The sequence below is a fragment of the Mobula birostris genome, chromosome 6, assembly GCF_030028105.1.
Source record: "Mobula birostris isolate sMobBir1 chromosome 6, sMobBir1.hap1, whole genome shotgun sequence".
In the NCBI taxonomy this organism is placed as follows: Eukaryota; Metazoa; Chordata; class Chondrichthyes; order Myliobatiformes; family Myliobatidae; genus Mobula; species Mobula birostris.
Window position 1 is genome coordinate 142722967 of NC_092375.1, and position 15482 is coordinate 142738448.

At 39.9% G+C, this 15482-nt stretch overlaps 1 protein-coding gene across 5 annotated transcripts in view; it reads right to left on the bottom strand.

Moving 5' to 3' along the window:
* Window positions 1–15482, bottom strand: part of iqca1 (IQ motif containing with AAA domain 1) — a 192034-nt gene that overhangs the window by 61560 nt on the left and 114992 nt on the right. For all 5 annotated transcript variants that reach the window (XM_072259601.1, XM_072259600.1, XM_072259599.1 and 2 more), the window contains exon 12: window positions 9219–9271. In XM_072259601.1, the coding sequence (XP_072115702.1) occupies window positions 9219–9271 (53 nt within the window). The remainder of the gene's footprint in view (window positions 1–9218; window positions 9272–15482) is intronic.

The following is a 15482-nucleotide window of genomic DNA, read 5'->3' on the forward strand; positions in this document are numbered from 1 at the left end:
AAGCTGAAAGAGGAGGAATAGGTCTACTTCTGGTTCTGGAAAGAGCCAAAAAGGGACTGGTGACAGACAAATTTGGCCAACTATGTCTTAGTCTATTATTGAATAATTTAAATATTCACTTTTGAAACATACTTTGGTGATTCAGCTTGTTGAGATTAAAGTGAAGATCGACATTTATTAGTTCTTTTGTTCTGTTTTACAATTTTACCAGCTATTATGGCCACCACCATGTTAAATGGTAATTAGTGTAGAAGAAAAGCCTAAGAGTAATGTCAAATGCACCATAGAATAAAAGAGACTTACACTTAATGGCCAAATAAGATGTTTTGCGATGCTAACTGAGGGGCAAATATCGCCAAGAGACTAGGGATGTAGGGTAATGCAATTGGTGGAAATGTACAGAATTCACAACCACTGACGTTGGGTTGGAGTTCACTTTAAGAGGCTGTTCTGACATGACGATGTAATTACTCAAAGTACTTTTACCACGCTTGTGTTCATGGTTCATACAAGCTGAGGCCAAATTTGCGCTGAGAGACAACACCAAACATTTCTATGTGATAGTGTTGCTTGGCAATTACATGGCTGCAAGAGTGATGAGTCTACTAGAACTCCAACCAGAACATGATAAACACTGACCGCTCACTTTTTACAGATTTTTGGACTATTGGAGTCTGATCGCGCCAAACAGTTGCTCTCCTTTCCTGGCCTTAGCGATGCTAGGCCGCCTGGCCTAATGGACCACATGCTGTCTCTCCTGGGAAATCACCATCCTTTTTACACCAGTTGAATAACCCCTGGGCTTCACCTCTCCATATGGCTCCTAAGTCCGATGGTTCTCACGGCCAGTCGCTGAGGCTATTCACGTAGGGGTTGACTATGCTGGTACTGACCAAGTTACTGACCCAGAGGTCCAGGCTTATCGAACAGCAGTCATGGGCCTGTAGTTGGCTGACATTCAGTTTAGGGAAGCTGGGGTTTCTCTCCTGTGTAAAAACTCAACCAGTCACCCTCGCCCCGCAAACCTGAGCCAAACTGTTTATGACTTCATACGTGGCCTCTCGCATCCACGCCAAAGAACCTCACAGAAATTGGTTGCACCTAAGTTTGCGTGGCATGGCCTTAGAAAGTGTTTGGACTGCAGCCAGTTTGGGCAAACCTGAATGTCTTTGGTAAATCGCCTTAAACCGGCCCACCAAGATTTGGAGGATTCTGCTACCATGCCGCTGCTGTCATTACATGACTATGAGCATATTAACACACCCCTGGATGAGCCAGAGGCACCTGCTGTTCCTCCACCCATGGAACATAGGACACGAGCCTGGTGGCTTATCTGAGCTCTGGACAGGCTCATAATGCCAGTTTTCATGAATTCTGTGGGGGGCCTGTGTAGGGTAATGTAATTGGTGGAAACGTACAGAATTCACAACCACCGACATTGGGTTGGGGCTCACTTCAAGAGGCTGTTCTGATGTGATGATATAATTACGTAAAATACTCTTACTGCGTATTCAGTTTTTGGTGTTAAATAAATGAGCTGCTCAGTTTTTCTTAAACATAAAACACCTTCCACTGTTTTATCTGTGAAAACCTACAGGGATAATTGCACTGTTCTTTCCATTGGATATCTCACATCCTCCTTTACAAATCATTGAGCCAGATCATAGTGGCAACAAACTAGTATTGGGAGCTTCTGGCTGCCAGCAGTGAAGTTGGCAATGCATTCTGGACCATTCTGCCTGCACACAATAGTATGGACATACAGATGTTGATCTTTGTCTCTAGATTCAGTACCAAATTGAAGATTAGAACATTATAAAGTTTTTTTGACAAGATCAGGCTTTTTGGCCCAACAAAGTTTGTCAAATTCCTATTCACATAGTATGTTGAAGTAATAACCAGGTTTAGTTTTGAATTTCTGTAAGGTGCTAATCTCAACTACTCAACTAGGTAGTTTGTTCCATGTGTCCACAAGTTGCTATGTAAAGAAGTGCTTCCTGATGTTAGCCTGAAATGTCCCTTTAACCAGTCTCCACTTATGGCCCTGTGGCCTTGATGATAGATTAATTTTGAAGTAGCAGTTGGCATCACCCTAACATACCCTTAATGATTTTGAACACTTCTATCATTTCTCCTCTCGTTCTACATCTACTTAGGCTAAAAAGACTTACTGTAATTCTTTCAATCTTTCTTCATAGCTCATATCCTGAGGGATGGTTCCTGAGTGTATTGAACCAAGGAGTCGGATACTCTCCATATCTGGCCCTTCACTTCTCACTAACCTTGGGCAGTGGATCTCGTCCCACCCCATTCGTTTGAAAAGAGTTGCTGAATTCATCAGAAAGATACATCGAGACATATAGCACAGAAGCAAGTCTTCTGGCCAACTCATCCATACGGCTCGGATTTCCATCTAAATTAGTCTTATTTTCTTGCATTTGATTCATATCTCTCTAAACATTTACTGTCTATGACTACTCCAAATGTTTTTCCAACTATTATTGTAGCAGCTGGTAGCTCATTCTATAAACTACCATCTCTGTGGAAAAGGTGCCTCTCTAGTCACATTATTTTTTCAGTTCTCACTTTAAAGATGATTTTGATCCCTTTATCCTTGATTAAGGACTGTGTGTGAGTTCACCTTATCTATGTTCCTTATGATTTCATACACTTCTAAAAGATCACCCCTCAGTCTCCTATGTTCCAAGGAGTAAAGTCCTACCCTGCCCGACCACTCCCTGCAACCTAGCCACTCGAGTCCTGGCAATGTCCTCATAAAATTCTCTGCATCCTCGCTTCCTTTATCTTTAAATAAACTAACTGACAATGTGGTGGTCAAACATAATTTGAAGATTTGGTTACGGTTTAGAAAACACTTCTGTTTATTGAGATTCTCCCTCTCGAGTCCCATCTTTTCTAATAGATTTTTTAAACCATCTATAATCGACTTACCTTCTAAAGAATGGAATAGATTGGGTATTAAACAATTTCAGGATTTGTTTGATGGAGGGAATCTCTCTTCTTTTGTGCAACTTTCAACAAAATTTAACCTTTTTAACCAAAATTTAACCTGGTGTGCCACAGGGATCAGTGCTGGGTCCATTGTTATTTGTCATCTATATCAATGATCTGGATGATAACGTGGTAAATTGGATCAGCAAATTTGCTGATGATACAAAGATTGGAGGTGTAGTAGACAGTGAGGAAGGTTTTCAGAGCCTGAAGAGGGACTTGGACCAGCTGGAAAAATGGGCTGAAAAATGGCAGATGGAGTTTAATACAGACAAGTGTGAGGTATTGCACGTTGGAAGGACAAACCAAGGTAGAACATACAGGGTTAATGGTAAGGCACTGAGGAGTGCAGCAGAACAGAGGGATCTGGGGATACAGATACAAAATTCCCTGAAAGTGGTGTTACAAGTAGATAGGGTTGTAAAGAGAGCTTTTGGTACATTGGCCTTTATTAATCAAAGTATTAAGTATAAGAGCTGGAATGTTATGATGAGGTTGTATAAGGCATTGGTGAGGCCGAATCTGGAGTATTGTGTTCAGTTTTGGTCACCAAATTACAGGAAGGATATAAATAAGGTTGAAAGAGTGCAGAGAAGGTTTACAAGGATGTTGCTGGGACTTGAGAAACTCAGTTACAGAGAAAGGTTGAATAGGTTAGGACTTTATTCCCTGGAGCGTAGAAGAATGAGGGGAGATTTGATAGAGGTATATAAAATTATGATGGGTATAGATAAAGTAAATGTAAGCAAGCTTTTTCCACTGAGGCAAGGGGAGAAAAAAACCAGAGGACATGGGTTAAGGGTGAGGGGGGAAAAGTTTAAAGGGAACATTAGGGAGGGCTTCTTCACACAGAGAGTGGTGGGAGTATGGAATGAGCTGCCAGATGAGGTGGTAAATGCGGGTTCCTTTTTAATATTTAAGAATGAATTGGACAGATACATGGATGGGAGGTGTATGGAGGGATATGGTCCGTGTGCAGGTCAGTGGGACTAGGCAGAAAATGGTTCAGCACAGCCAAGAAGGGCCAAAAGGCCTGTTTCTGTGCTGTAGTTTCTATGGTTTCTATAGTTTCTATGGTTTCCAATACCCACTTTTTTCATTACTTTAGAGATTAGAGATTTTTTAAGATCTCAATTACATACATTTCCTGTCCAGATAAGAATATAATAGATACAATTTTTGATCTGAAACCCTTTGACAATGGTTTAATATCTTATATTTACAGTCTGCTGTTGGGACTGAAAAAGGCTTCTTTAGATAAAATTAAAGGAGACTGGGAAAGAGATTTACAGATTTTCATATCTGAAGAGAGCCGGAAGATTATTTTAAAACTGATTAATTCTTCATTATGCGCTCGTCATTCTTTATTACAATTCAAAGTGGTACAGAGAGTTCATATGTCTAAAGACAAGCTCTCTCGTTTCTACGCAGATACTTCCCCTTACTGTGATGGATGTACTAATGGAGCGGCCACACTAATTCATATGTTTTGGACATGTCCGAGCCTTGAAAAGTTTTGGAAAGAAGTATTTCAAACTTCTGTACTTTTCAATGTTAGTTTTAAGCCCAATCCCTTGACTGCCGTGTTTGGTATTGTTGAGGATAGTGCTACAAAATTGAAGCCATCTAATTTGCGGGTATTGGCCTTTATGTCTCTTATGGCCAGGAGGGTGATCTTGCTCAAGTGGAAGGAGGCCACCCCAACCACTCATGCTCAATGGCTATCTGATGTTATGTTGTGCCTAGATCTAGAGAAGATTCGTTGTTCGATTTCTGATTCTAAACATGATTTTCTAATGTTATGGAGACCTTTTCTGAGTTATTTTCATAATCCATGAACTGTTACTTAAGTACAGATCTGAGCCATTATTATAATAATATTATATGGTAAGGTATTTTTTCTCTTCTCTTTATTCTTTACCAACCAGCTCATTTTGGTAGTGGGGGTAGACATTTTTTAATAAAATAAAATTATTTTATTTTATTTCATCATTCGATTTTTTTCTCTACATGATTGATTTGGAATATGGGATACTGTGATCATATTACTGTGATTTAAATATAATGTAATTCATATTACTTGTATCCTTATGAATTTTGTATTTGTATTCATGCAATTCATATAATATTAATACAAATATTGAAAGAGAAATTCTCTGCATAAAATAATTGAAGCTAAGAATTTTTTTTGGTAACATTTATATTAATAGGTATTAATATTTCCAAAATTGGTGTATGTTTCAAATACGGTGGATTCCAGTTAATTGGGCCAGCAGTTAATTGGGAACAAACACTAATCAAGAAAGTAGCTGGTATTCCCGTCATTTATTTGACACTTTAGGTTAAACTTTATTGTCTTTGTGCTGAGTACAAATACAAAGCCAATGAAATGCAGTTAGAATCTAACCAGCAATGCATAGTGTTATTTACAAAATAACTGCGAATAAAAAGTAAGTGCTACAGCACACAAATATAAAAGTACTGAGACAGTACAATATGGGTGCAATGTTGCTTAGCGCTGTGATGTGAGGTTCAGCAGGGTCACAGCCTCAGGGAAGAAGCTCTTCCTGTGCCTGCTGGTGCAGGAGCGGAGGCTCCTGTAGCACCTATTGGATGGGAGGAGAGTAAAAAGTCCGTGGTTAGGGTGAGATGCATCCTTGATAATGCTTTTCACCCTGCCCAGGCAGCGTTTATCGTAGATGTTCTCAATGGTGGGCAATTGGGTGCCGATAATCCGCTGGGCAGTTTTCACCACACGCTGGAGTGTTTTGCGGTCCGATACGGGACAATTGCCATACCACACTGAGATGCAGTTGGTGAGTATGCTCTCAATGGTACAGCAGTATGCCATTTTATTGGGGCAGGAGATTGTTGCTGAACAGTTTACAACTAGCATCAGACACGTGCACTTGCATGACTATTAGACACAACACTGTGCTTCAGACAGTTTTTAAATAGTGTTAAAAAAAATCAGTGATTTTTGTCCTTGACAGTTGGCAAGAAATAAGCAGCGAGATAATTCAGAATCATTTTACTCGCTGTGGTTTCAAGTATTCAGGCTTGGTGATACCAGAAATGGGCGGAAGTGTAAATGAAACGATTTCACTACTTGAACAAGTTAAAAATCATGAAGGAGTTGAAGGTATTGGCAATCATCTTGAATGTTACAATGAAAATAAAGATTTGGAGGATTCAATCATTGACAGCACCGTATGAAGGCAGTCCATTATCCACACTAGGTGTTTGCACTGATTTTGTTCATTTACAGTCAAAAGAATGCAATGCAGATGATTTCTTAAGTATCAGGAACTAATGCACAGTTTTAAAGTATTGCAGTAATATTGGTAGTGTTCTAATTTATTCTGCATTTTATTTAAATACATAATTTGTTGCTCAGTTTGTCTTTTTTTTTATACCCTTTTAACTATTTCCATGAAACTTCGGCTAATTGGGGCAGCAGCTTAATTGGGCCAAAATGTACAAGCCTTAATGAGTGGTTCAGAAGTCTATATATAACTCCCATCAGGATTTTTTTCACGCTTGAAGTTTCTCAACTCTATTCACAAGCATTCTACATCTTCCAATCCTATGTCACCTCTTTATAAGGATATGATTTCATTTTTCACCAACAGAGCCACCCCTCCCCCTCTGTCTACATGCCTGTCCTTTCAATACAAGGTGTATCCTTGGATGTTAAGCTCCCAACTATCTTTCAGCCACAACTTAGTGATGCCTACAACGTCATACCTCCCAATCTCTAACTGTGCTTGAAGGTCATCTACCTTATTCCTTATACTGCGTGCATTCAAATATAGTACATCACCTTCAGTCCTGTATTCATCACCCTTTTTAATTTCCCCTATGTTACACTTCAATTAATCCCACTGACTGTAACTTTGCCTGTCCTTTCTCACAGTCTCACTACACATTGCATGAATTTGTATTTTAACTGCCCCATCCTCAGCCCTGTCACTCTGGTTCCCATCCCAACTGCCAAATTATTTTAAACTCTCCCCAAAAGCTTTAGCAAACCTGCCTGCAAGGATACTGGTCTTTCTTCAATTCAGTGTAATCCACCTTTTTTGTACAGGCCATACCTTCCCCAGAAGTGATCCCAATGATCCAGAAATCTAAAACCCTGCTCCTTGCACCAAATGCTCAGCCATGCATTCATTTACCAAATCATCCTACTCTTGTCCTCAATGGCTTGTGGCATTGGCAGCAATCCAGGGATTATTATCTTTGTGGTCCAGATTTTCAGCTTTCCACCAAATTCCCTATATTCTCTCTTCAAAGTCAATGTCTTTGACCATCAGAGATATCTATAAACAGTGGGAAAGGCCTTTAATGGCATGAGCTATTAAAAGGATATCAGGATGGTCTTGGGGGATGGGGCTTCAACATTTACTGCTAAAGGCGTACTTACCACAGTGGATGCTTGCTCCAACATTGACACCAAAACGGTGGCAACTGTGAAGCCACAAGAGTAAGTGCAACTGTGAAACTAGTAAAGAGGGTATAACCGAGGCAGAGACGAAGCTTATCTGCAATACGTGTTGTTAGTTCTGTCTTTGTTGCTGCATTATGTTGAGCTACACTATAGGCATTATACTTTAAGAAGGATGGCAAAGCTATAAAGAGTACAGAAGAGATTTACTAACACTGTATCACTGATGAAGAACCTCAGTTATAAGGACCACAGATAATTTGCAAGTATTCTGTCCGGTGCAAAAAAAGCTAAGGGCACATTAAACAGAGGAGTGTGTGTTTAGAAAGGATGTTGACGAAGTAATGAGAAACTATATCCACTGATATAATCAATGTGTAGCATATAAAGAACTAGCAACAACTATTTAATGCGGCAGGCTGTTACTGTAGATTATAGAGTCATTGAAAAGTACAGCACAGAAGGAGACCCTTCAGCCCATCTAGTCTGTGCCAAACCATTTAAAGTGCATACTCCTTTCGACCTGCACTGGGACCATTGCCCTCCATACCCCTACCCATCTGTATAACTCTCCAAACGTCTCTTAAACATTGAAATTGAGCTTGCAAACACCACTTGTGCAGGCAGTTTGTGCCACACTCTTACGATCCTCTAAGTGAAGAAGTCTCCTCTCATGTTCCTCCTTAAACATTTTACCTTTCTCCCTTAACCCATGACCTCTGCTTGTAGTCCCATCCAACCTCAGTGGAAAAAGCCTGTTTGCATTTACCCTATCCATACCCCTCAATTTTGTATACCACTATCAAATCTTCTCTCAGTCTTCTATGTTCCAAGGAATAAAGCCCTAACCTATTCTATCTTTCCTTATAACTCAGATCCTCCAGACCTGGCAACATCCTTGTAAATTTTCTCTGTACTCTTTCAACCTTATTTACATCTTTCCTGTAGATAGGTGACCAAAACTGCACACAATACTCCAAATTAGGCCTTACCAATGTTATAGAACTTCAACATAATTTCGCATCTCCTGTACTCAGTACTTTGATCGATGACGGCCAACATGCCAAAAGCATTCTTTACAACCCTATCTACCTGTGACACCAGTCTCAACGAATTATGACCTGTATTCCCAGATTCCTTTGTTCTACCACATTCCTCAGTGTCCTACGGTTCACTGTGTAGGACCTACCCTGGTTGGTCCAACTGAAGTGCAACACCTCTCACTTGTCTGCATTAAATTCCATCTTCCATTTTTCAGCCCATTTTTCCGGCTGGTCTAGATCTGGCTACAAGCCATGATAGCCTTCCTCACTAACCACTACACCCTCAATTCTGGTGTCATCCATAAATTTGCTGATTCAGTTATCCACGTTATCATCCAGATCATTGATATAGATGACGAACAACAACAGACCCAGCACCGATTCATGCAGCACTCCACTAGTTTCAGGCCTCTGGTCGGAGAGGGCACATCTACTACCACTCTCTGGCTTCTCCCACAAAGCCAATGTCTAATCCAATTTACTACCTCATCTTGAATGCCAAGTGACCGAACCTTCTTGACCAACCTCCCAAATGCATACATTTTTTGAAAAATACTGTTAGAAGACAAAACTAAAATTGGTTTAATTAATTGAAAATAGATTCTTTAACTTTTAATATCTAATATAATCGTCTGATTGAGACAAAGTCTTCTTATTGCTTGAGGAATATTTTTTGAGAGACAGGATATGTAATGTGCTTCCAATTGAATTGATACCTGTTAGCAGTCAGATCTTTTCCTTTCTTCTTCTTCTCTTTCTTGGATTTTTTCTGCATGAAACATAGAAACAGAATGAACTCTCAGATTTGAAATTACTCTTGTCAAATTATTTCAGTTTCAATTGTATATGCAAAATGAGTTAAAGCAAAGGTTATAGTGTTCATTGAAAGGGAAATCAATGTCTAAAATGTAACAGTGTAGAATTACAAAAATTGGCTCGCAGTTGATGAGTAATCAGATCAAATTCCACATTGTGAAGTTATTCAGGGGTAATTACCAGAATAACAAAAACATAGATAATTGAACAATAAAGCAGAGGAAAAGGCTCTTTGGCCCACCATGTCTGTATTGATCATGATATTAATCTAACTAATTCCATCTGCCTCCTTTCATTTCTGGCCTGTTCATGTCTCTCTCTATACACTTCTTAAATGTTGATATCATATCTGCTTCTACATCCCTTGACAGTGTGTTCCAGGCACCTATCACTCTCCATGTAAAACAAAATTACCTCACAAATCTCCTTTAAAATTTCCTTGTCCCCTTTACAACTAACCCTCTATTATTGGACATTTCTAGCCTTGGAAAAGCTCACTACCTTATCTATGCCTTTGGACATTATATATATTTCTATCAGATAATCCGTCAGCCTTCAAGGTTCCAGAGGAAACAATCCAAGTTTGTTCAACCTCTCCTTACAGTTAATACTCTATAATTCTGGCCACATCCTTTATGAAGCTCTTCTACACCCTTTCCAGAGTCCCCATATCCTTCAGAGGTTTGATGACCTGTACACATACTGCAAATGTGGTGTAACTAAAACTTTATACAGCTACATAATGATCTCCTGACGTTTATACTCCATTCCCCAATGAATGAAGGCAAGCATGCTGTTCATTTTTTTAACCACCCTATCCACTTGTACTGCCACTTTCAGGGAGATATAGATCTGCACTCCTAGATCCCTCTGTACATCAAAGCTCTTAAAGGTCTAAAGGCCATTTACTATATATATAGGATTCCAGTTAATTGGGACACATTGGAACCTGTACATTTAGGCTCGATTAAGCAACAGCCCAAATAAGACAAATTTTCATGGAAATAGTTAAAATGGTATAAAAAGACAAATTTACCATTTAACTGAGTAACAAATTATGTGCTTAAATGAAAAAGAGAACAAATTATACCACTATCAATACTACTACTGCTCTACTCTCTCTATACCCATGACCGTGTGGTTAGGTACAGCTCAAATACCGTCTATAAATTTGCTTATGATACAACCATTGTTGGTAGAATCACAGATGGAGACGAGAGGGTACAGGAGTGAGATATACCAACTAGTGTAGTGATGTTGCAGCAACAACCTTACACTGAACGTCAGTAAGACAAAAGAGCTGATTGTGGACATTAGGAAGTGTAAGACGAAGGAACACATACCAATCCTCACTGAGGGATCAGAAATGGAGAGAATTAGTAGTTTCAAGTTCCTGGGTGTCAAGATCTCTGAGGACCTAACCTTCCCCCAACATAATGATGCGGCTATAAAGAAGGCAAGACAGCGACTATACTTCATTAGGAGTTTGAAGAGATTTGGTATGTCAACAAAACACTCAAAAGCTTCTATAGATGTACCACGGAAAGCATTTTGACAGGCTGCATCACTGTCCGGTATGGGTGTGGGGTGGGGGTGGGGAGGGGTTGCTACTGCACCACTGCACAGGACCGAAAGAAGCTGCAGAGGGTTGTAAATTTAGTTGGCACCAACTTGGGTACTAGTCTACAAAATATCCAGGATATCTTCAGGGAGTGGTGTCTCAGAAAGGTAGCTTCCATTATTAAGGACCCCCAGCACTTAGGGCATGCCCTTTCCTCATTTCCTCCTACATCAGGTAGGAGGTCAGAAGCCTGAAGGCACACACCCAGCGATTCAGGAACAGCTTCTTCCCCTCTGCCATCTGATTCTCAAATGGACATTAAACCCATGAACACTACCTCACATTTTTAGTATACATTATATTTTTTGCACAATTTTTAATCTGTTCAATATACATATACTGTAATTGATTTACTTATTTATTTTTTCTTCTTCTGTATCATGTTTTGCATTGAACTGCTGCTAGGTTAACAAATTTCATGACACATGCCGGTGATAATAAACCTGATCCTGATTTGTAAATCTATATGCCAACAGAACGGAATTGGCAACAGGGAATGTCTAGCTGCTGCTAAATCAAGGAAGACTCATTTAAATAAATAAATTGGTTTGATATATCTGGTTCAAGAATTAACAATATGATTAATGAGCCTCACGTTGGATCACTGATGCCTTCCTGAGTTTTTTGGAACGACCCTATGATAGGATGGAGTACTCAGCTGGGTATTCCTTTAGAGAGATCCTCTCGGCCTTTCCAATTACATGTGACTGGAACTACCCCTACGTATAACTACCCACAGCTCCCTTCCCTTCTCTCCCCGCTCCTCCCTCTTAGACTGCCACCTCCTAATATCTACATGGGTCAGTACTAAACTTGCAGCCTCTTTCACCCTACAGCCATACCTGGCAGCAAACAAAGTATTTATTAATTTCATATTCAAAGGCTGGTTCCTATGAACAAACCAATCTGGGATCTTTCAATAAAATAGAATTGAAAACCACAAGATATCAAAATGTAGCCTGCAGCTTCAACAGTTCTCTCACAACAAATAGATGGCTTTTGTTAGGAAGATTTACACTGCCAAACTTCTGTCATTCTGTACATCTGGTTCTCAGCCAATACTACTTATCATGCTACACTGGAAGTTTCAAGGACATTACATACAAACACACTTTAAGAACGAACACTCTACTTGCCCCCTACAATTTCCTTTCTCATTTCCCATTTATTTTCTTCATCAGTCATATAAAGTCACAAAAGTATGAAATCTTTAATGACTAAATAATTCATCCAACAAGATTGCTCTTTATTTACGTCAGCAGTTTCTGAAGGGCATCTCATTCTCATAGATCAAAATTTAATTTATTGAGGTCACTCAGTAACTTTCAGTTTTGAAAAACTCAATTCACCAAGATCAGTGAAAACAGACATGATCAAATGGAATAATTTCAAAACAGTAAATATCACCTTGGCTAATTAGGCAGTTATTTTAAAGGTACTTGAAACTTTGATAGACATTTTACACACAGAATATTTTTAAATTTTAGATTAGGTCAAACTTTGTTAGTAAGTTAAAATCCTGCATTGGGGCAAGGCTGATTTTGATGACATACAACAGGAATGTGCCAAGGTTGATTGGGGAAATGTTACTGTCAGGTAAATAAATGTTTGGTAAGTTGAGACTTTTAAAAGATAGGGAGAATTTGGGCCAAATATATTCTTATTAGATCAAAGGGCAAGGCTGGCAGGATTAGGGAACTGTGGTGGGCGGATGATATTGATGCTCTGGTCAGGAAAAAAAAAGAGGTATATGTCAGTTATAGGTAGATGTGATCTAGTGAATCTTTTAAGGGATGTAAGCGATAGAATATAGACAGTACAGCACAGGAATAGGCCTATCGGTCCTCAATGTCTGCACCAAACATGATGCCCAATTAAACTAAATTTCTTCTACCTGTACCTGATCCGTATCCCTCCATTCCCCGCTTATTCACATGTGCAACAGCCTCTTTAATACCACAATTGCGTCTGCTTCCACCCACATATTCCAAGCATTGTAGGAGTACACTTAAAGGGGTACACAAGCCAGCGAGCACTGTGAGGGTCATGTTTTTTGACTTCTCCAGTGCATTCAACACCATCTGCCCTGCTCTGCTGGGGGAGAAGCTGACAGTGATGCGGGTGGATGCTTTCTTGGTGTCATGAGTTCTTGATTACCTGACTGGCAGACCACAGTACGTGTGCTTGCAACACTGTGTGTCCGACAGAGTGATCAGCAGCACTGGGGCTCCACAGGGGACTGTCTTGTCTCCTTTTCTCTTCACCATTTACACCTCGGATTTCAACTACAGCACAGAGTCTTGTCATCTTCAGAAGTTTTCTGATGACTCTGCCATAGTTGGATGCATCAGCAAGGGAGATGAGGCTGAGTACAGGGCTATGGTAGGAAACTTTGTCACATGGTGTGAGCAGAATTATCTGCAGCTTAATGTGAAAAAGACTAAGGAGCTGGTGGTAGACCTGAGGAGAGCTAAGGCACCGGTGACCCCTGTTTCCATCCAGGGGGTCAGGGTGGACATGGTGGAGGATTACAAATACCTGGGGATACCAATTGACAATAAACTGGACTGGTCAAAGAACACTGAGGATGTCTACAAGAAGGGTCAGAGCCGTCTCTATTTCCTGAGGAGACTGAGGTCCTTTAACATCTGCCGGACGATGCTGAGGACGTTCTACAAATCTGTGGTGGCCAGTGTGATCATATTTGCTGTTGTGTGCTGGGGCAGCAGGCTGAGGGTAGCAGACACCAACAGAATCAACAAACTCATTCGTAAGGCCAGTGATGTTGTGGGGATGGAACTGGACTCTCTCACTGTGGTGTCTGAAAAGAGGATGCTGTCCAAGTTGCATGCCATCTTGGACAACGTCTCCCATCCACTACATAATGTACTGGTTGGGCACAGGAGTACATTCAGCCAGAGACTTATTCCACCGAGATGCAACACCGTCATAGGAAGTCATTCCTGCCTGTGGCCATCAAACTTTACAACTCCTCCCTTGGAAGGTTAGACACCCTGAGCCAATAGGCTGGTCCTGGACTTATTTCCTGGCATAATTTACATATTACTATTTAACTATTTATAGATCTATTACTATTTAATTATTTATGGTGCAACTGTAACGAAAACCAATTTCTCCCTGGATCAATAAAGTATGACTGTGACTATGACTATGACTATGACTATGACTAAAAACGAAATCAGAAGAACAAAAAGGGGATGTGAGATATTCTTTTCAGATAAGGTAAAGGAGAATCTCAAAAGATTTCACAAGTATATTAAGAGCAAAAGGGCAAAAACAAAAGATCTAAAATATTCCATAAGAATACTAAGAGCAAAAGGGTAACTAGGAAGAAAATAGATCCGTTTAGTTGTTTTTAGTCTAGCTGTCTCTGTGTGGAGCCACAGGAAATGAGTGAGGTCTTAAGTGAACACTTCTTATTTGTACTTACTGTGGAGAAGTTTATGGAAGCTAATGAGTTTAAGGAAGAAATAGTGATGTCCAGAGAAATATCAGTAGCTCAAAGATCCTCACCACCCAGTCCATGCTCTTCTCTCATTGCTGCCATCAGGTAGAATGTACTATTTATTATCAGAGTACAGACTTGTCATGACATACAACCATGGGAGTCTTTTTCCTGTGGGCATACTTAGCAAATCTACAGAACAGTAACCGCAAACAGGATCAATGAACAACAAACTGCAAATGCAAATATAAATACAGTAAATAGCAGTAAATAACGAGTATGAAATAACATGAAATGAAAGAGCGTGAAATAACAAGATAAAGAGTCCTTGAAGTGAGACCATTGGTTGTGGGAACACCAAAAATAGAATGAGTGTAGTTAACCCCTTTTGTTCAAGAGCCTGATGGTTGAGGGGAAGTAACTGTTCTTGAAGCTGGTGGTGTGAGTCCTGAGGCACTAGTACCTTTTACCTGATGGCAGCAGTGAGAAAAGAGCATGGACTGGGTGGTGAGGACCTTTGATGATGGATCTGCTTTTCTCCAGCAATGTTTCATGTAGATGTGCAGTAGTTGGGAGGGCTTTACCCATGATGTACAGGGACAAATCCACTACCTTTTTTAGGATTTTCTGCTGAAAAAGCACAAGAGACAAGGTCTGGGTGGTCTTGCAGCAGATAAAAAATATATATTTCCTCATCCTAACCAAGTGTAACGTAGATATTGTAGGAAAACACAGAATAACTTGCTGGGATCCTGGCAGAGAGTTTCGCATCTTTGTTAGCTACAGGTGAATAGCTAACTTAATGCTTTTGTTGAAGAAGGAAAGCAAGGACAAGCTGGGGGACTAAATATCACCTACATAAATGGTGGAAAAATTATTGGAGGAGATTCTGAGAAACACATGGGACCTATCTGCATTTAGAATTGTATGGACTGATTAGGGGGCAACCAGTATTACTTTGTGCATGGGAAATAAAAGTCTCATTTTTGATTAAATTTTTGAAGAGATAACCAAAAGCATTGATGAAGGAAGGGCATAGCAGCAGAGATTGTATATACAGACTTTAGTGAGGCCTTT